Raw genomic sequence first — 15,592 nt, forward strand, 5'->3', positions numbered from 1 at the left:
GTTCCCTAATCAAAGTCATTTTATGTGAAAGTGTGCGTGTGTAGCCTATTCACTATATCTATCCCCCACCCCTCAAGATGGCTGTACCATTATTGTAAATACACACCTGTACTTTGTATCTCCCCCACTTCATTGTAGATTGTAAGCTCTCACTAGCAGGGTTGTTTTATTTTGCTTTAATCATTATATTATTGTTAATGTTGCTACTTATGACTGTTGTGTTTAAAACTGTTTAACTGTAAAGTGCTGAGGAATATGTTGGAGCAATATAAATAAAGAATATTATTATTATTATTATTATTATTATTAAATGCGGTATCCTTTTGTTCTTCAGATAGATGAGTTGTTTGCGGAGATGATTGGCAGCGATGAAAGGAAAAATGTGTTCGGCACCGCTGCAGCTATTTCACCTTAGCACCATATAGCAAGAAGCAATTCACACACCTAAAAGTGAAACGCCACCAACCAACAGAACAGGTGCTCAATCCTGAAGAAACACACGAATTATGCAACTAGGAACAAGAAAAAAGAGAATGGCACTCACAGTTCTGATGTGACAAATTAATTGCTGAATAAAAAGCATTGGCACGGGAGTAATGTACAGACTGTGGACAACGGCCGTTTCACACTCCTGAGCTTCACGTTGAAGTGCAGGAGCGTGAAAAGGCCGTTGTCCACATACCACAGTCTGTACATTACTCCCGTGTCAATGCTTTTTATCCAGCAATTAATTTGTCACATCAGAACGATGAGTGCCATCCTCTCTTTTCTTGTTCCTAGATGATTGGCAGCGTCTTACTCCCATTCTTTATAGAGAACAAATTAACACTTGGCCTTGTTAAATAATGAGGCTTATGGAGGAGAGATAGCTGTCGACTGAGCGAGCGCTTGGTTGACAGCAATCTAAGATATATGGGCATATTTACACCTAGAATGAATGTCTTCTAAAGAACAAACCAAACTTTTAGTATTGTTTGTTTTCATGTAGATCAACTAGTGTAGATAAAATACTATAATTTTCTGACTTTTACCTACATTTCCTAACTGAATGTTGGGAATCTCATAATTTTCTGAAACTGAGGTCACATACAGGGCCGGCCCGAACGTATAGGCGAACTAGGCGGCCGCCTAGGGCGCCGACCCAAAGGGGGCGCCAGAGAAAAAATAGAAAAAATTATAAAAAATCTTTTCAAAAGGCAAAAAGTTTTAGGGATGGAAAGAAAAGTGTACATATTTAAGGGAAAATATGACGCAAGAGAGGTTGGTTGGGTTGGCAACAATTTCGATAGAATCTGAAGTTGCTAAACAAATTAATCTCAGTGACTTAGTTTCATCCTTTTAAAAAAAAAAGGCAAGGAAACAAAAATTTTAATTACCTATGGTCGTTTTTGTTTTGTGTTATTGATTACTTTGTATATATTTGTCCTATACAACTTCTCAGAAGATTAAAGAGTTAGGAGAGAGTTAATTAATCATTGTTGTTGTGGCTTATTTTGCTCCTAAATTGATATCCCAAGTTTTCATCTACTGCCAAGAATAGTAGGGGCGCAACAAAATAGTTTCGCCTAGAGCGCCATAATCTCTCGGGCCGGCCCTGGCCACATCCAAGGCCAGACCTGTTTGAGTCCTCAATGCGAGGTGTGAGGGTGTAATTAGGTGCTGATAAAAAGATAATGTAAAATATAATCTGTGTTCAGTGTGAAGGAGGATATATATCAGTGTAGGCTTGATCCACATTAACCAGATGTTTTTCAATTGGATTGCTTCTATCCCCGCTATACTAAGCCATCTCTGTGACCAGCGTTTAGTAAAGGGCATGTCACACTAAGCGATATCGCTAGCAATATCGCTATAACTTGTAACGTTATAGCGATATTGCTAGCGATATCGCTGTGTCTGATTCTTACATACAACCCGCTCCCCCGCTGGTTATCGCTGATCGCGCGAGAACAGGCTGCAGCGCTTCCTGCTGTGACGACGAGCGAAGCGTGGAGCTGGGCAGGAGGACGCAGGATCGCCTGGTGTGACAGGTAAGTAGCGACCCCCGTCCCCAGCGATGTCGCTGGTGAGATCTGCCTGTGTGGCAGCTCACTAGCGACCACTTAGCGATGCACCAGCGATCCTAACAGCGTCATATCGCTGGTCGGGATCGCTGGTGCATCGCTAAGTGTGATGACAGTACCCTAAGTCTTTTGTTAATCCGAGTAGTTAGTTGGTTTACTGTGGAGCTGGCAGTGATCATACCGTGTTATACACATATTCCATGCATTGGAATCGGAGGTGTATATACCTTACACTCACTGTTAGTTCTCCAATAACTGGCCTAGTAATGGAAACAACCTGCAGCCTCATTCGTTAATCATCAGTCAATTGCATAATTGACGATAGGGGGCAGCAGAGGGTTGTTCATGACAAAAAGGTAGCTGCATGTTGGGTTCAGCGTGACTCCCCTGGCTGTGATCTTTAACCATTGTTGGGAGAAGTGGGATCAGCATGACCCTCCTGGCTATGATCATTGACAAACTTTCATTGCTGAAACAATATTTAAGCCTACCCTTGGGTTCTTCCACATAGCAGTAAACATCGTACATGTCATTGGGATCCAGTACTCCATAGTTACGAACTCCTGGAAACCCATCCATGTCTCCGAAACAGCCTTCTCTTGGAGTCTGAATGGGGTATCTGCATGTTAAAAAGTCAAGAAGAGTTGACCTTGCATTGGTTAAAAACATTATGAATCTGAAAAAAGACTTGTTACCTTACGGTTTGATCTGCGATCCACCCTGCATCACACTGTTCATAACCTCCATGGTAAGCAGCCAGGAGCTGGTCGGCAGTGGCTATGTGGGCCTTAATTCTTGTGCATGCTTCCTGGGCAATGGAGAAATTATAAGTGTACCGATTGTTGCCTTCTCGATAGAGAAAGACAACACCTAAAAATAAAAAGAGGAAGATTCATCAAGTTCAACTTAGCATTTCCATATTGTGTTGATCCAAAGTAAACTGAAAAAAAAAAAATGAAACCTGAGGGGGCATACAAAATCTTCCTTGATTATATGTATTTACCGTAGATTATATATATTTACCTTTGACCTTGACTTCCACCATGGCATAGTCATCCTCAATTCCATGTTGTACATGACATCGGTATATTCCTGAGTCGTTACTTATCAGCTCCCTTAGGACTAAAGTGGCATCATATGCTGAAGTAGGGTATTCAGGCAGAGAGGCTCGAGACTTATAAACCTCATTAAACTTCACTTTGTGGCCCCGGGCCACTAAGATTTCCACTTCTTTACCATTGGAGATAAAGGTCCACTTTACACGAGGTGTGGCCAAGACAGCTCGACGCCCAGTGCTAACGTCTTCAGGTTCTGAGTGGTATGTGATGTGGCATGGGATAGTGAGAGTACCAGACAGGACAGCTTTGGTGGTAGAATTTCCAATCCTTACCCTCAAGCTCTGGTAATCCTCTAGACAGGAAAAGAATGTGGTATTAAGTAAGGAAGGATGGCAATGTGTCATGCCAAACCACAATTGGCGACTTCGATGCACATTATACCACATAGAAAATTGAGACACCTCATTCTTTAGCAGAAATTTGGAAAATCTGGGTCACTGCTCACATTGATTTTCTTCAATTACAAAACCACAATTAAAGTTGACCTGCCATGTTGACATAAATTCATACTTTCCTTTAAGACATCAAAGTGTAATATTCAGGAGTCTTCGTAAGAACATAACTTTTCTTTTAACCTATTAATTTTATCTTAAAAGTCTATTTTTTTTAACTTTTTCTCAACTACAGTTTTAGAATACACATCTGATCCCATCTAAAGCTATATTCACAAACTCCTTTTGTAGTAGGTGGTGTACATCGAACAGAGGTGGCCTCATATAAATCATTTTAAGGGGTTCCTCATTATAGTGTTGGGTTTTCCTAATCATGTCAGAGACCTAGTATGTTTTCACTCTCCACGCTCTTTCTATTAGCCTTGGGCTAGTTGTCCTCTCTCCTAAAACATCCAAGAGGATTCCCCTAAAAGTCAGCCAAAGTAGTTATGTAGCATATGTCTATAAGTTCTACAATGGGAGCAATAAAAGAGGAGGTCATATTGTTCCTGGACAAAAATAGATATCTTTTGTGTCTGGGACATAAACCCATTTTCATGATTTTTGCTATTGGATTCCTTAGTTAAGATGACCCCTCGGGATGGGACAGAATAGTTTTACTCATCATGTAGTATTAATTGATTCCAGATGGCAGACAACAGACTAGTAAATACAGTTTTGGATGTGAGTGGAGTATAAGATCAGAATTCATAGGCCTTTATTAGACAACTGCATTAGACTTCTGTTACTGGATTTTTAGAGTTAAGAGTTTGATCCATCACAGCTTTAGAATATATTATTAGTGAAAACCATTGTAAAAATCTCAAAATGAGTCATCCAAGTAACTGAATTCTTCTTATTATTCTTTCCATTAGAGGTACTGTAACACAATGCAGAAAATGTATTGCTTGAATAATTTTGAAGTGTCGTAATGTTGGTGTTATGACTCATGATGGTTGTAATTGGCTTTGTCTTTGTAACATTACGCTTCTGCATTAACAGCCCCTTTTTATTTACTTTCTTTAGTTGTTCCTAACATTAAAATGAGTTGAAAACATAAATGAATACATTTGTGGAACAGAAACACTGCACTCCACTGTTGCTTTTTCATCAAACCCTTGACCAAGCAATGGCAAAAGTCTGGCAGGAAGAGAAGTTGCTGCCAGAGGAGCCTGGCAGTGGCTAAGCTGAGCTTTAATGTGTGTAAAGAAGTCAGCAGAGAGAGCTAACAGCCGAATAATCGTGTGTATGTGTATACAAGAGGGTGAATAAGTGACCGAAAAGAGCTCTCTACAGCTCCAAAATGATTGATGATGGTTGTAACTTTAAGATTCCATGAAAACCTCACATGTAAGTTGATTAGTAAAATTATACACATTATTTTTCCATTAAATTTAGGGACAATTTTGCACAAATGGAGGCCACACTATCATGATGATGACTCATGCTCAAAGTACTAGTAATGAGAGGAGACAAAACTTAACTTGAACCCCCGTCAACGTTGGACGTTAAAGTTTGTGAGACAAGAGTCAAGACGAAGAGAAGCAACAAGTCTAACTTCATTTCAGCCTGTACGAAAAGAAATAACACCTATTAGTGAACGTACATTATAAATGATGCAATCAACATCGATATGAGTAATATGTCATACGGCATATAAGACATTACAATGTTCCCGAGTCTTGGATGACTTTCATAGCCTAAAAAAAATCCCGGAGCTGTAGGGTCAGTCAAAAAGCACCCATAATATTGTTACTGTTGAGTAAACTGAAAAAGTATGAGACAGTATGAAACTCATTGATGACCTCAACAAACAATTCCTCAAAAAGTTGGCCAAGCTTTTTATTCTCACAATGCGGAGATAGGTTTATCCCAGCCAAAATAGATGGCATGTAGCTATCGAACCTTCAAAATGGAACCTTCAAAATGTGTGTCCTTTGACATACTTATAAAAAGTTAGTTGGGCTCTTTAGAAGTCATTTACGACAATTACCTACAAAGTTCATCTTTTAGGGTGTCTTGGGCTAGTCTTACTATAAATCCTTCACAATACATAAGTAACTACAGGCTTTAGGCATCTCCTGTGTAGCGCCCAAGGTCCACAATGGATGCAGAATGGGTGGTTACGCAATCTGCACTCATTTTTGCTCCATGAAGAAGATGAGGGGAGCTCATCAGTGAATTTCTACTGGAAGCTTCTGAGATAGAGCAGATGATTGTCATATTACATGATGCCAATGTGATTCATATAATCCACTTATGATAACATTTATTTCCGGCAAGGGGTGTAGGTAGTTCTAAACATAACTTAGAGTGGGGTCCTTTCTGATGGGAGACAAGCAAAGTAAAAAAATATGGGAGAAACATGTTAAGTGCGGACTTGTCATCTTATTTCTCTTAACCTATACAAGCTTTAATTGGCCAGTGTAAATAGTCATGTTTTACTTAAACACTTCCTAATCTAGGAAAGTCTTTATAAATGAAGGTTTGGAAACTATTTCTTCTGGTACAAAACTAAGTTAGAAAAAGACTATAATACCAAATTTACATTCTACAATTTCAAGCTCAATCATCACAAGTGTTCTACATTTGGTCATTAATTTTCCTTCATGATTCCTCCCATGATCATCTAGTAGACATCATAAGAGGATACTGCAGCTCAAAGTAACACTTCTCTACAAGAACAATTTTCTTCCCGGCATTCCCATAGCCTTTGTCTGTTTAAAGAATGATCCAAGGGCAGGATGAATTGGCTGCCTCACAATAGTGAAATACTCTGAATAGACCACCAATCCATAGACTGTTGATAATGGAAGGGGGTGAGGAGCCTCTTAGAATTCAGTTCATGCCAGTTACTATGTGAAGTTCGCGATGGCCAAAGTCCACCCTAAATAACGGGGGTCACAAAGAAACTTTCTGAAAAGGAATGAATGGTGACAATGACAACGTCGTTTTACGTATGTGTACTTTTGTTTTACTTGCATCTCACACAACTTCAGCAGAATATTCCTGGTGTTAGTTTAACACCCAGGAAACGTCATCAATAGACCCAATACTTTTCATCTGTAATCTACATAGACAATAGTCACCTTACAATATATGGGAATAATTAAAATAATTCAGTAAATACTATTAGAGATTAATGAATTGATTTGATACAAATTGGATTTGTGTTGAATTTTTTGGAACTTGCTGAACTCGGCGAAAAACTCAAATCAATTAAAGTGACCTTCAACATTTTACACATTGCATAAGTTTGTATCAGCCAGAAAGGGTACTTATGACCTCAGGTGTGACTGGGAAGGATTTCACATATTGTCCCGGAGCTATCAAATCACATGGTATTGCACAGTCAATCAGACAAGACTATCATAGCCTGTATAAAATCCAAGACAGGGAATGCAACAGGCCTTTGGTGGCGAAACTAAAAAGTGTGATGACGTCACATTTCAGCCAAAATGACAGGGAATGAAAACCATAAAACACTGAAGAAATAGTATTAATAATGTGTCTGGCAGCACAAGAGTGACTAGGATTTGTGTGTGAGGAAAAGCAAAAATTGTTGTCTAATTTTTTTTCAGGACAACTGGAGTCTTTAGAGTACTTTTGATTTGAATCAAGTTCTTGGGAAAATTAGGTGAATCTGGCTAACTACACAATCTGATATAGACACATACAAGTGTAAGCAGATCCTGGGATACAGTAATGCAAGGAATGCAGAGCAAGGGTTAACAATAATGCAATTTAATTATAACAATAGGGAAAATTCACAGGCAGACAACAGGTAGTTAACAAAGGAAATTGTAATATAACACAACAGTCTTGTTATGAAACTTATCGTGACCCCTATGTAGTCTGGTGGGGGGCTGTAGTCCCAGCAACGGCCGGTACAGTGTCGTCAGGCGTAACCCGCCCACGCACAAACAAGCTTCTGGTGGCAAGGGCGGTCTCTGGAAGGGTTGCTGCAGAGGTCTCTGTCCTATGCGTGCTCCGCCACACGCATCTGAAAGATAGGGAACACACCGCAGGATCCAGCACCTGGCACCCACCTCTCACTGCCAGCACTGCGTGCTGCTTAGCTGAGCGCCCGATGCTCTGCGCACTCACTGACTCTCGGGGGGCCCCCACGCAAGCTCTGCTGAAGACAACTCCACTCTGCCTCTTTTGCTGCGGAACGCAGTCCACCCCCACTGCCTCTTTCTCTACCGACGGGAAACTTCTTCCTTTTTCCCGCAATTCCTGTTCTCTGCCTGGTCTTACCAAGCACCCTCTCACCAGATCATTCCTTCCCCCCGGCAACATTGGACGCAGCCTCAACAGTTCCGGACCCAGCGTCGCAATGGTACCCGCAGCCCGGTCTTCCTCCTTACACATGCAGTGGGGAAAATAAGTATTTGATACTCTGCCAATTTTGCAAGTTTTCCCACCTACAAAGAATGGAGAGGTCTGTAATTTTTATCATAGGTACACTTCACCTGTGAGAGACAGGATCTTAAAAAAATCCAGAAAATCCCATTGTATGATTTTTATATAATTAATTTACATTTTATCACATGAAAAAAGTATTTGATACAATAGAAAAACAGAACTTAATATTTGGTACAGAAACCTTTATTTGCAATTACAGAGGTCAGAAGTTTCCTGTAGTTCTTGACCAAGTTTGGACACACTGCAGCAGGGTTTGTTGTCCACTCCTCCATACAGATCTTCTCGAGATCTTTCAGGTTTCGGGGCTGTCGCTGGGCAGTTTCAGTTCCCTCCAAAGATTTTCATGTGACCTTGTCCCATGCTTCCCCTGAATCATCCAGATAGTAATTCGTGAACTTCAAACGGGCTTGGACATGTGCTGGCGTGAGCAGGGGGACCTTGCATGTCCTGCAGGATTTTAATCCATGACAGTGTAGTGTGGGGATTTCCAGAAAGAGGAGATAAGAGAGAGAAGTCCCAAGGGCAGGGCAGAGAGACACCCATGGGGAAGAAAGAAGTGAGAAGAGCACGGCAGCCACGGTGAAAGAACCCAGAGGGTCTTCGCCAATCGAAGCAGAAGGAAGGTGACAGATACTCAGGCCAGGGAGCAGAAGCTGGTGTGTCTGCTGTGGATGTCAAGAGGACACTGAATAAAGTTTGGACCTGATTGAACGGATTTCTGCCTCCAGTCTGTTCTGCGACCGAAAGGGACCACCCCCCAGTCGGCCCATGTACTACAATTTCACATCAAACTGCTAGTCTATTGTCCTGTAGCCCATCTCATCCTTGTGTAGGTCTACAATTTTGTCACTGTTGTCCTTTGACAGCTCTTTGGTCTTGACCATGATGGAGAGGTTTGAGTGTGATTGAGTGTTAGACAGGAGTCTTTTATACAGGTAACACATTCAAACAGGTGCAATGAGTGCAGAGTAGGAGGGCTTCTTAAAGGAAAACTAACAGGTCTGTTTTTATTTTCCACACTGTATATATATATATATATATATATATATATATATATATATATACACACAAAAAATAGTGTTGGCCCAAGAAGACTCAAAAATCAATTTTATGTTACCTTGGTTTTAGGATATTGTAAACACCGAAGTCATATTATCTCTGGACTAATAGGTAGAAGCTAAAGAATATATAGACATTGCAGTTATATTCAGTTTCGAATACCTATTTCGACCCAAAGGTTATAAATGGCAAATGGTTTTGGTGGTCTGAGGAGCTTCAAGTTACCCTACCATGTCTATTAAGTTATTTAGGAAATAAAGTATAAACTAGATGTGACTTGATAGCCACAATAGCTATAGGCGTGTCTACGATTCCTGTTGGCACCTCTAAATAAAAGCTGATACTTCATTTGGGCCAAAACACACAAGACTTTGGTGTTGGACTTCCCCCAAGTCAACAGGCGCTATAACGTTAAAGACATATACTGTACATGAGGGAATGTCTCACTGTCAGGAACTGCCGCCATCACTAGATAATCATTAGTATTCGACTGGAGTAACTTCCCAGTCTTAGAGATCACAATGTAATTGAAAACATGAGCTGGCCAGACCATCCCCACCATAAAGAGGTCTTGCCAAATACTGGGTCCCCTTTGTTAGAGGGATTTTTCTCTTTTTTCCCAAGGCAACGTGGCAGGGGATGAAATAGCCCTCATATCCTGCAAGGACATAATTCAGGAGCTCTCCAAAAGCTTGAACGCGGTTTCCTCTTTCCTTCAGTGCCAAAAGCCGTTATGCACCTAGTTAACTGGTATTACTGGGAACATAATCAATTCAGGATTTCTGCCGTCTGGCAATCATCGACCACTACACTTTAGGGCTGTAAATCCTACCAACTCTAACTTTAAATTACCCTAAAGTCCTGATATAATCCACAAAGGAATATTACGTCTGTGAAAAAAATAATTCCTAAGTAGAGATTTAATATTAGAGGCCAGGGAAACTGTTCTACAAAAAGATCATCAGCTCTATCTAGGAAGAGCTGAAATAGTGTTGCCGGAGACACTTGACCACATATGATCAGTCACCTGATTTTTCATCGATTTGAACAGTTGTGCAAATATTGTGTGAAATACTCTTAAGACAGATACAGTGACTTGCCAAAGTATTCGACCCCACCCTTTGGATTTTTACCTATTTTGTTACATTATTATTACTATTATTATTATCTAATATATAAAGCTCAAGTGTGTGTATGTATGTATGTGTGTGTATATCCGGGATTGGCATCCGCACGGTCGCAGCTACAGCCACAAAATTTGGCTCAATCACACGTCTGGACCCCGAGAGCGTCCTAGACTATGTTGTGAGGCGAAATTTTAACCCTGCGCGTTCCAATTCACCAAACAATTTTGTCCCTTTCTACATAATGGGGAAAAAGTGTGTGTATCAAGCCCCGCCCCTCATTATGATGTCATAATGGCTGCCATGGCGACACTGATGTCATCATAGGTTGCAAGCCCCGCCGCTCATTATGATGTTATAATGGTTGACTATGGGATGGAGGATGTGTGATGGGTATATGGGCACTGGACTATGGGATGGTGGATATGTATGACGGGTATATGGGCACGGGACTATGGGATGGAGGATATGTATGATGGGTATATGGGCATGGGACTATGAGATGAAGGACATGTGATGGGTATATGGGCACTCGACTATGGGATGGAGGATATGTATGATGGGTATATGGGCACGGGCCTATGGGATGGTAGATATGTATGATGGGTATATGGGCACGGGACTATGGGATGGAGGATAATTATAATTTGCTATAACTAACCACAGTTAGTTACTATGCCCGTCCAGCGCCGGGCTCTTCAGCTAGTTTATTTATATGGCGCCATTAATTCCATGGTGCTGTACATGAGAAGGGGATTACATACAAAGTTATAGATATCGTTAACAGTAAACAAATTTACAATGACAGACTGGTACAGAGGGGAGAGGACCCAGTCCTTGCGGACTTACATTCTACGGGAGAGTGGGGAAGAGACAGAAGGTCGGGGGTGCAGCAGCTCAGGTGGTGATGAGGCGGCAGCTCAGGCAGTGGTGAGGCGGCAGAATGGTTATTGCAGGCTGTAAGCTTTCCTGAAAAGATGGGTTTTCAGGTTCCATTTGAAGGATCCGAGGGTGGTGGATAATCGGACGTGTTGAGGCATGGAATTCCAGAGGATAGGGGATATTCGGGAGAAATCTTGGAGGCGGTTCTGTGAGGAATGAATAAATGTGGAGGAGAATAGGAGGTCTTGGGAGGATCGAAGATTGCGTGAGGGAAGATATTGGGAGATTAGTTCACAGATATAGGGAGGAGAGAGGTTGTGGATGGCTTTGTAGGTCAGTGTTAGTAGTTTGAACTGGATTCATTGGGGAATTGGGAGCCAATGGAGGGATTTGCAGAGGGGAGAGACAGGGGAGTAGCGAGAAGAGAGGTGGATTAGTCGGGCAGCAGAATTGAGGACAGACTGAAGTGGTGCAAGAGAGTTAGCAGAGAGGCCACAGAGGAGAGTGTTGCAGTAGTCAAGGTGGGAGATGATGAGGGCATTTACAAGAGTTTTAGTAGATTGAGGGCTGAGGAAGGGACGGATTCTGGAAATATTTTTGAGTTGGAGGCGACAGGAGGTCGCATGAGTTTGGACGTGTGGATTGAAGGACAGGGCAGAGTCGAGAGTTACTCCGAAGCATCAAATTTCAGGTGCGGGAGAGAGCGTGATGCCGTTTACCATAATAGATAGATTGGGTAGAGAAGATACGTGAGATGGAGGAAAGATAATGAGTTCAGTTTTGTCTACATTGAGTTTTAGGAAGCGAGAGGTGAAAAAGGAGGATATGGCTGATAGACACTCCGGGATTCTGGACAGCAGAGAGGTGACATCAGGGCCAGAGAGGTAGATCTGAGTGTACTTTACAACCTGCGTTTAAATATTTTTGTAATCCGATTTGTTTGTGACGCATCCGCACTAAATTGGTGTTGAAGTGAGAAAAACATAGGCATAAAATAAATTTATGGATAATATAACTAAAAACTGACATGGGCATATGTATTTTGCGATTATACCCCTACAAATTTCTGGTGCAAGAAATTACCTTCATAAGTCATATGCTTAGTGACAGGATGTCCACCTGTTACAGGTCTGTCAGTATAAACACTTTACCTTTTCTGAAAGCCACATACCATTAAGCAAGAGGCACCACTAACCAAACACCATGAAGACCAAGGAGATCTCTAAACAGGTCAGGGAAAAGTTGTTGAGAAGTACAAGTTAGCGCTGGGTTATAAAAAAAAATCCCAATCTCTGATGATCCCCCGGAGCACCATCAAATCCATTATCAAATGGAAAGAACATGGTACCACAACAAACCTGCCATGAGAGGGCCGCCCACCAAAACTCTCAGCCTGGGAAAGGAGGGCATTAATCAGAGAGGCAGCACAGAGACCAAAGGAAACCCTGAATGAGCTGCAGAGTTCCCATGCAGAGACTGGAGTACCTGTCCATATGACCACAATAAGCCATACACTCAATAGTGGTGGCCTTTATGGAAGAGTGGGCAGAATAAAGCCTTACTTACACAAAAAAATAAAAATTGTAAGACTCATTTTTAGTTTGACAAAAGACATGTGGGAGACTCCCAAAATGTATGAAAGAAGGTGCTTTGGTCAGATGTGACCAAAATTGAACTTTTTGGCCACCAAGTTAAACGATATGTCTGGCCCCAAACTTATACAACTCATCACCCCAAGAACGCCAACCCCACAGTGAACAATTGTGGTGGCAGCATCAGGCTATGGGGATGTTTTTCGGCATTAAGGACAAGGAAAATAGTCCGAGTTGAGGGGAAGATGAATGGTGCAAAACGCAGGGATATTCATGAGCAAAACCTGTTCCAGTCTGTCAGTGATTTGAGACTGGGGCAGAGGTGCACCTTCCAACAAGATAATGACCCAAAGCATACTGCTAAAGCACCACTTAAATGGTTTAAGGGGAAATATGTAAATACTTTGGAGTGGTCTAGTCACAGCCCAGACCTTAATTCAATTGAGAATCTGTGGTCAGACTTGGCGATTGCAGTTCACAAGAGGAAACCATCTAACTTGAATTAGCTGGAGAAGCTTTGCCTTGAGGAATGGGCAAACATCCCAGTGGCAAGATGTGGAAAGTGCAAAGTACCTTATTCAAAACGACTTGCAGCTGTAATTGCCACAAAAGGAGGTTCTACACATTACTGACTTTAGGGGGTGAATAGTTAGGCACACCGATGTTTCCAGTGATTTTGTTTAATTTGCTGTTTGCATCACAAAAAAAAAAGAAAAACAAATGTACAAATGTTCACAGTTGTAGGCATGTTCTTTACATGAACTGATGCAAACTCTCAAAAAAACAGTTAAATTCCAGGTTGTGAGGTAGCAAAACACGAAAAATGGCAAGGAGGTGAATACATTTGCAAGTCATTGTACAGTAAAATATATAGGGAGATGCAGAAGGCAAGCCAATGACTCCTTAAGATTCTGAAAGTGACAGCCTCATATCGGGTAAGGGTACGTAGAGTATTTTCTCAATAGGCAAAGGGCATGGTAGGGGCTCACCTAGTTAGGTCAATTTTCTAGTCTACAGATCTGGGTGAGCAGCAAAGACAGGAAGTAATGGTGCAGCAGAGTGGGTCTTAACAGATAACATACGGATCAGCGAGGACCAGTGTAGCGGGGTATGGAAGCTGCAGACAAAAGAGAGAAGCAGGTAGTGCAGAGTTAGGAATGCGGATACACGGGCCACTAACTGTACAGGAAACTGGTATCTTCTGGCAGGGAAGCAGATAATCACAGAAATGCAGTCTGATATCTTCAGTATGGTAATGGTTAATAGTAGTAATATAATAGAGAAGTAAAGGAAGAGAAGTATCTGGCGACATCCTTGTAAAGATACCTAACATTGATTGTAGAGGCCATGTGTTAACTACACTAAGAACAATTGTGAAGAGTTGGTAACTTGCTTGCTGAGAGTAGGTGTGAACACATATTGGACTGATCTAGGAAATTCTAGCATGAAAGTCAGTCATAGCAGAGTAGACGATAGATTCCTGGCTTAAGTTCAGGCAAGTAAAGTAGATGAAGTTCTCTAACCAACTTGAGGCAACTGATGATAATGAAACCCCAAAACCCAAATACCAAGCCTCCACTTCTCCCATCCATAAAAGGCTATGATGATGTCAGAGGAATTGGCTGAGTTAACAGGAGGGCTCAGCTATTAAGCCAGAAAGGCAAATAATAAGTCAGACACTGCTAAAATTGATTATTTGCTGTTATATCAAAAGATCAGGCATGTCAAAATCCTGCATGCTTGGTCCTACCTCGGCCTCACAGCTGATGTCAGAGTTAGGGGATACCTGTGCGCATTTGTTGGTCATCCTGAAAAGAAAAATTATACTGCAATATATACATTAAAATAATTACTAGTTGTAGGTAGACTGGCCCATTAAGTACTAAAGGGTTTTAATTGCTGGTACTAGGCATATACCTAGAATTGAAATTTTATCTACCTACCTTATAATAAACCATTAAAATTGAAAAATATCATTAATCTTGTCATTGCGCAAATCAGTTTGTCAGAAGGTGGTGCAGGGGATAACGAGGCAATCTGAGCTAATTTCTCCATGTTGTCAGTGAATCTATTTCAGCAATAAGGACAAGCCAGGCCTCTGAGATGAGATCACATATGAATGAGGAGACATGGCGCCATTCCAGGATAGCAAAGGCATCTTCTTGGCAGCAGCTTGTGATGAATGAAACCAACAGTTCTTGACGCAAAAGATAAAATCAGTTATTTCTAAGATGTGGAGGCGGCAAAAAGACAAATGTATATGTGAGGAGATATGAGATATAAAGGGATTACAGAGTAACGACACGGAGAAGTCAAATAAGATTTTAAATCATTGGACGACCTAAATATAAATAGGGGGAAATCATTTCATGAAAGCGTCAATCTAATATTTAGTGTCAGGATTAAAAGTAAAGAAAGGGGATCTGTTGCTTATGTACAAGAATATAAAGTACTATAATACTGCTCCCTATGTACAAGAATATAACTACTATAATACTGCTCCTATGTACAAGAATATAACTACTATAATACTGTTCCTATGTACAAGGTTATATCTACTATAATACTGCTCCTATGTACAAGAATATAAACTCCTATAATACTGCCCCTATCTACAAGAATATAACTACTATAATACTGCCCCTATGTACAAGAATATAACTACTATAGTATTGCCCCTATGTACAAGAATATAACTACTATATTACTGCTCCTATGTACAAGAATATAACTACTATAATACTGCTCCTATGTACAAGAATATAACGCCTATAATACTGCTCCCTATGTACAAGAATATAACTACTATAATACAGCTCCTATGTACAAGAATATAAACTCCTATAATACTGCTCCCTATGTACAAGAATATAACTACTATAATACTGCTCCTAT

At 40.9% G+C, this 15,592-nt stretch overlaps 1 protein-coding gene across 2 annotated transcripts in view; it reads right to left on the reverse strand.

The window, feature by feature from the left end:
- The window catches only part of BCAN (brevican), an 83,207-nt gene that overhangs the window by 33,017 nt on the left and 34,598 nt on the right, over positions 1-15,592 (reverse strand). For both annotated transcript variants that reach the window (XM_073567152.1, XM_073567153.1), the window contains exons 2-5: positions 5,097-5,181; positions 3,087-3,473; positions 2,759-2,933; positions 2,555-2,682 (exon numbers count right to left, since the gene is read on the reverse strand). In XM_073567152.1, coding sequence (XP_073423253.1) covers positions 2,555-2,682; positions 2,759-2,933; positions 3,087-3,473; positions 5,097-5,175 — 769 coding nt within the window. In that variant the 5' untranslated portion in view covers positions 5,176-5,181. The remainder of the gene's footprint in view (positions 1-2,554; positions 2,683-2,758; positions 2,934-3,086; positions 3,474-5,096; positions 5,182-15,592) is intronic.

This window comes from Dendrobates tinctorius, unplaced genomic scaffold, assembly GCF_039654945.1.
Source record: "Dendrobates tinctorius isolate UK_male_01 unplaced genomic scaffold, ASM3965494v1 ptg000019l, whole genome shotgun sequence".
NCBI classification, from domain to species: Eukaryota; Metazoa; Chordata; class Amphibia; order Anura; family Dendrobatidae; genus Dendrobates; species Dendrobates tinctorius.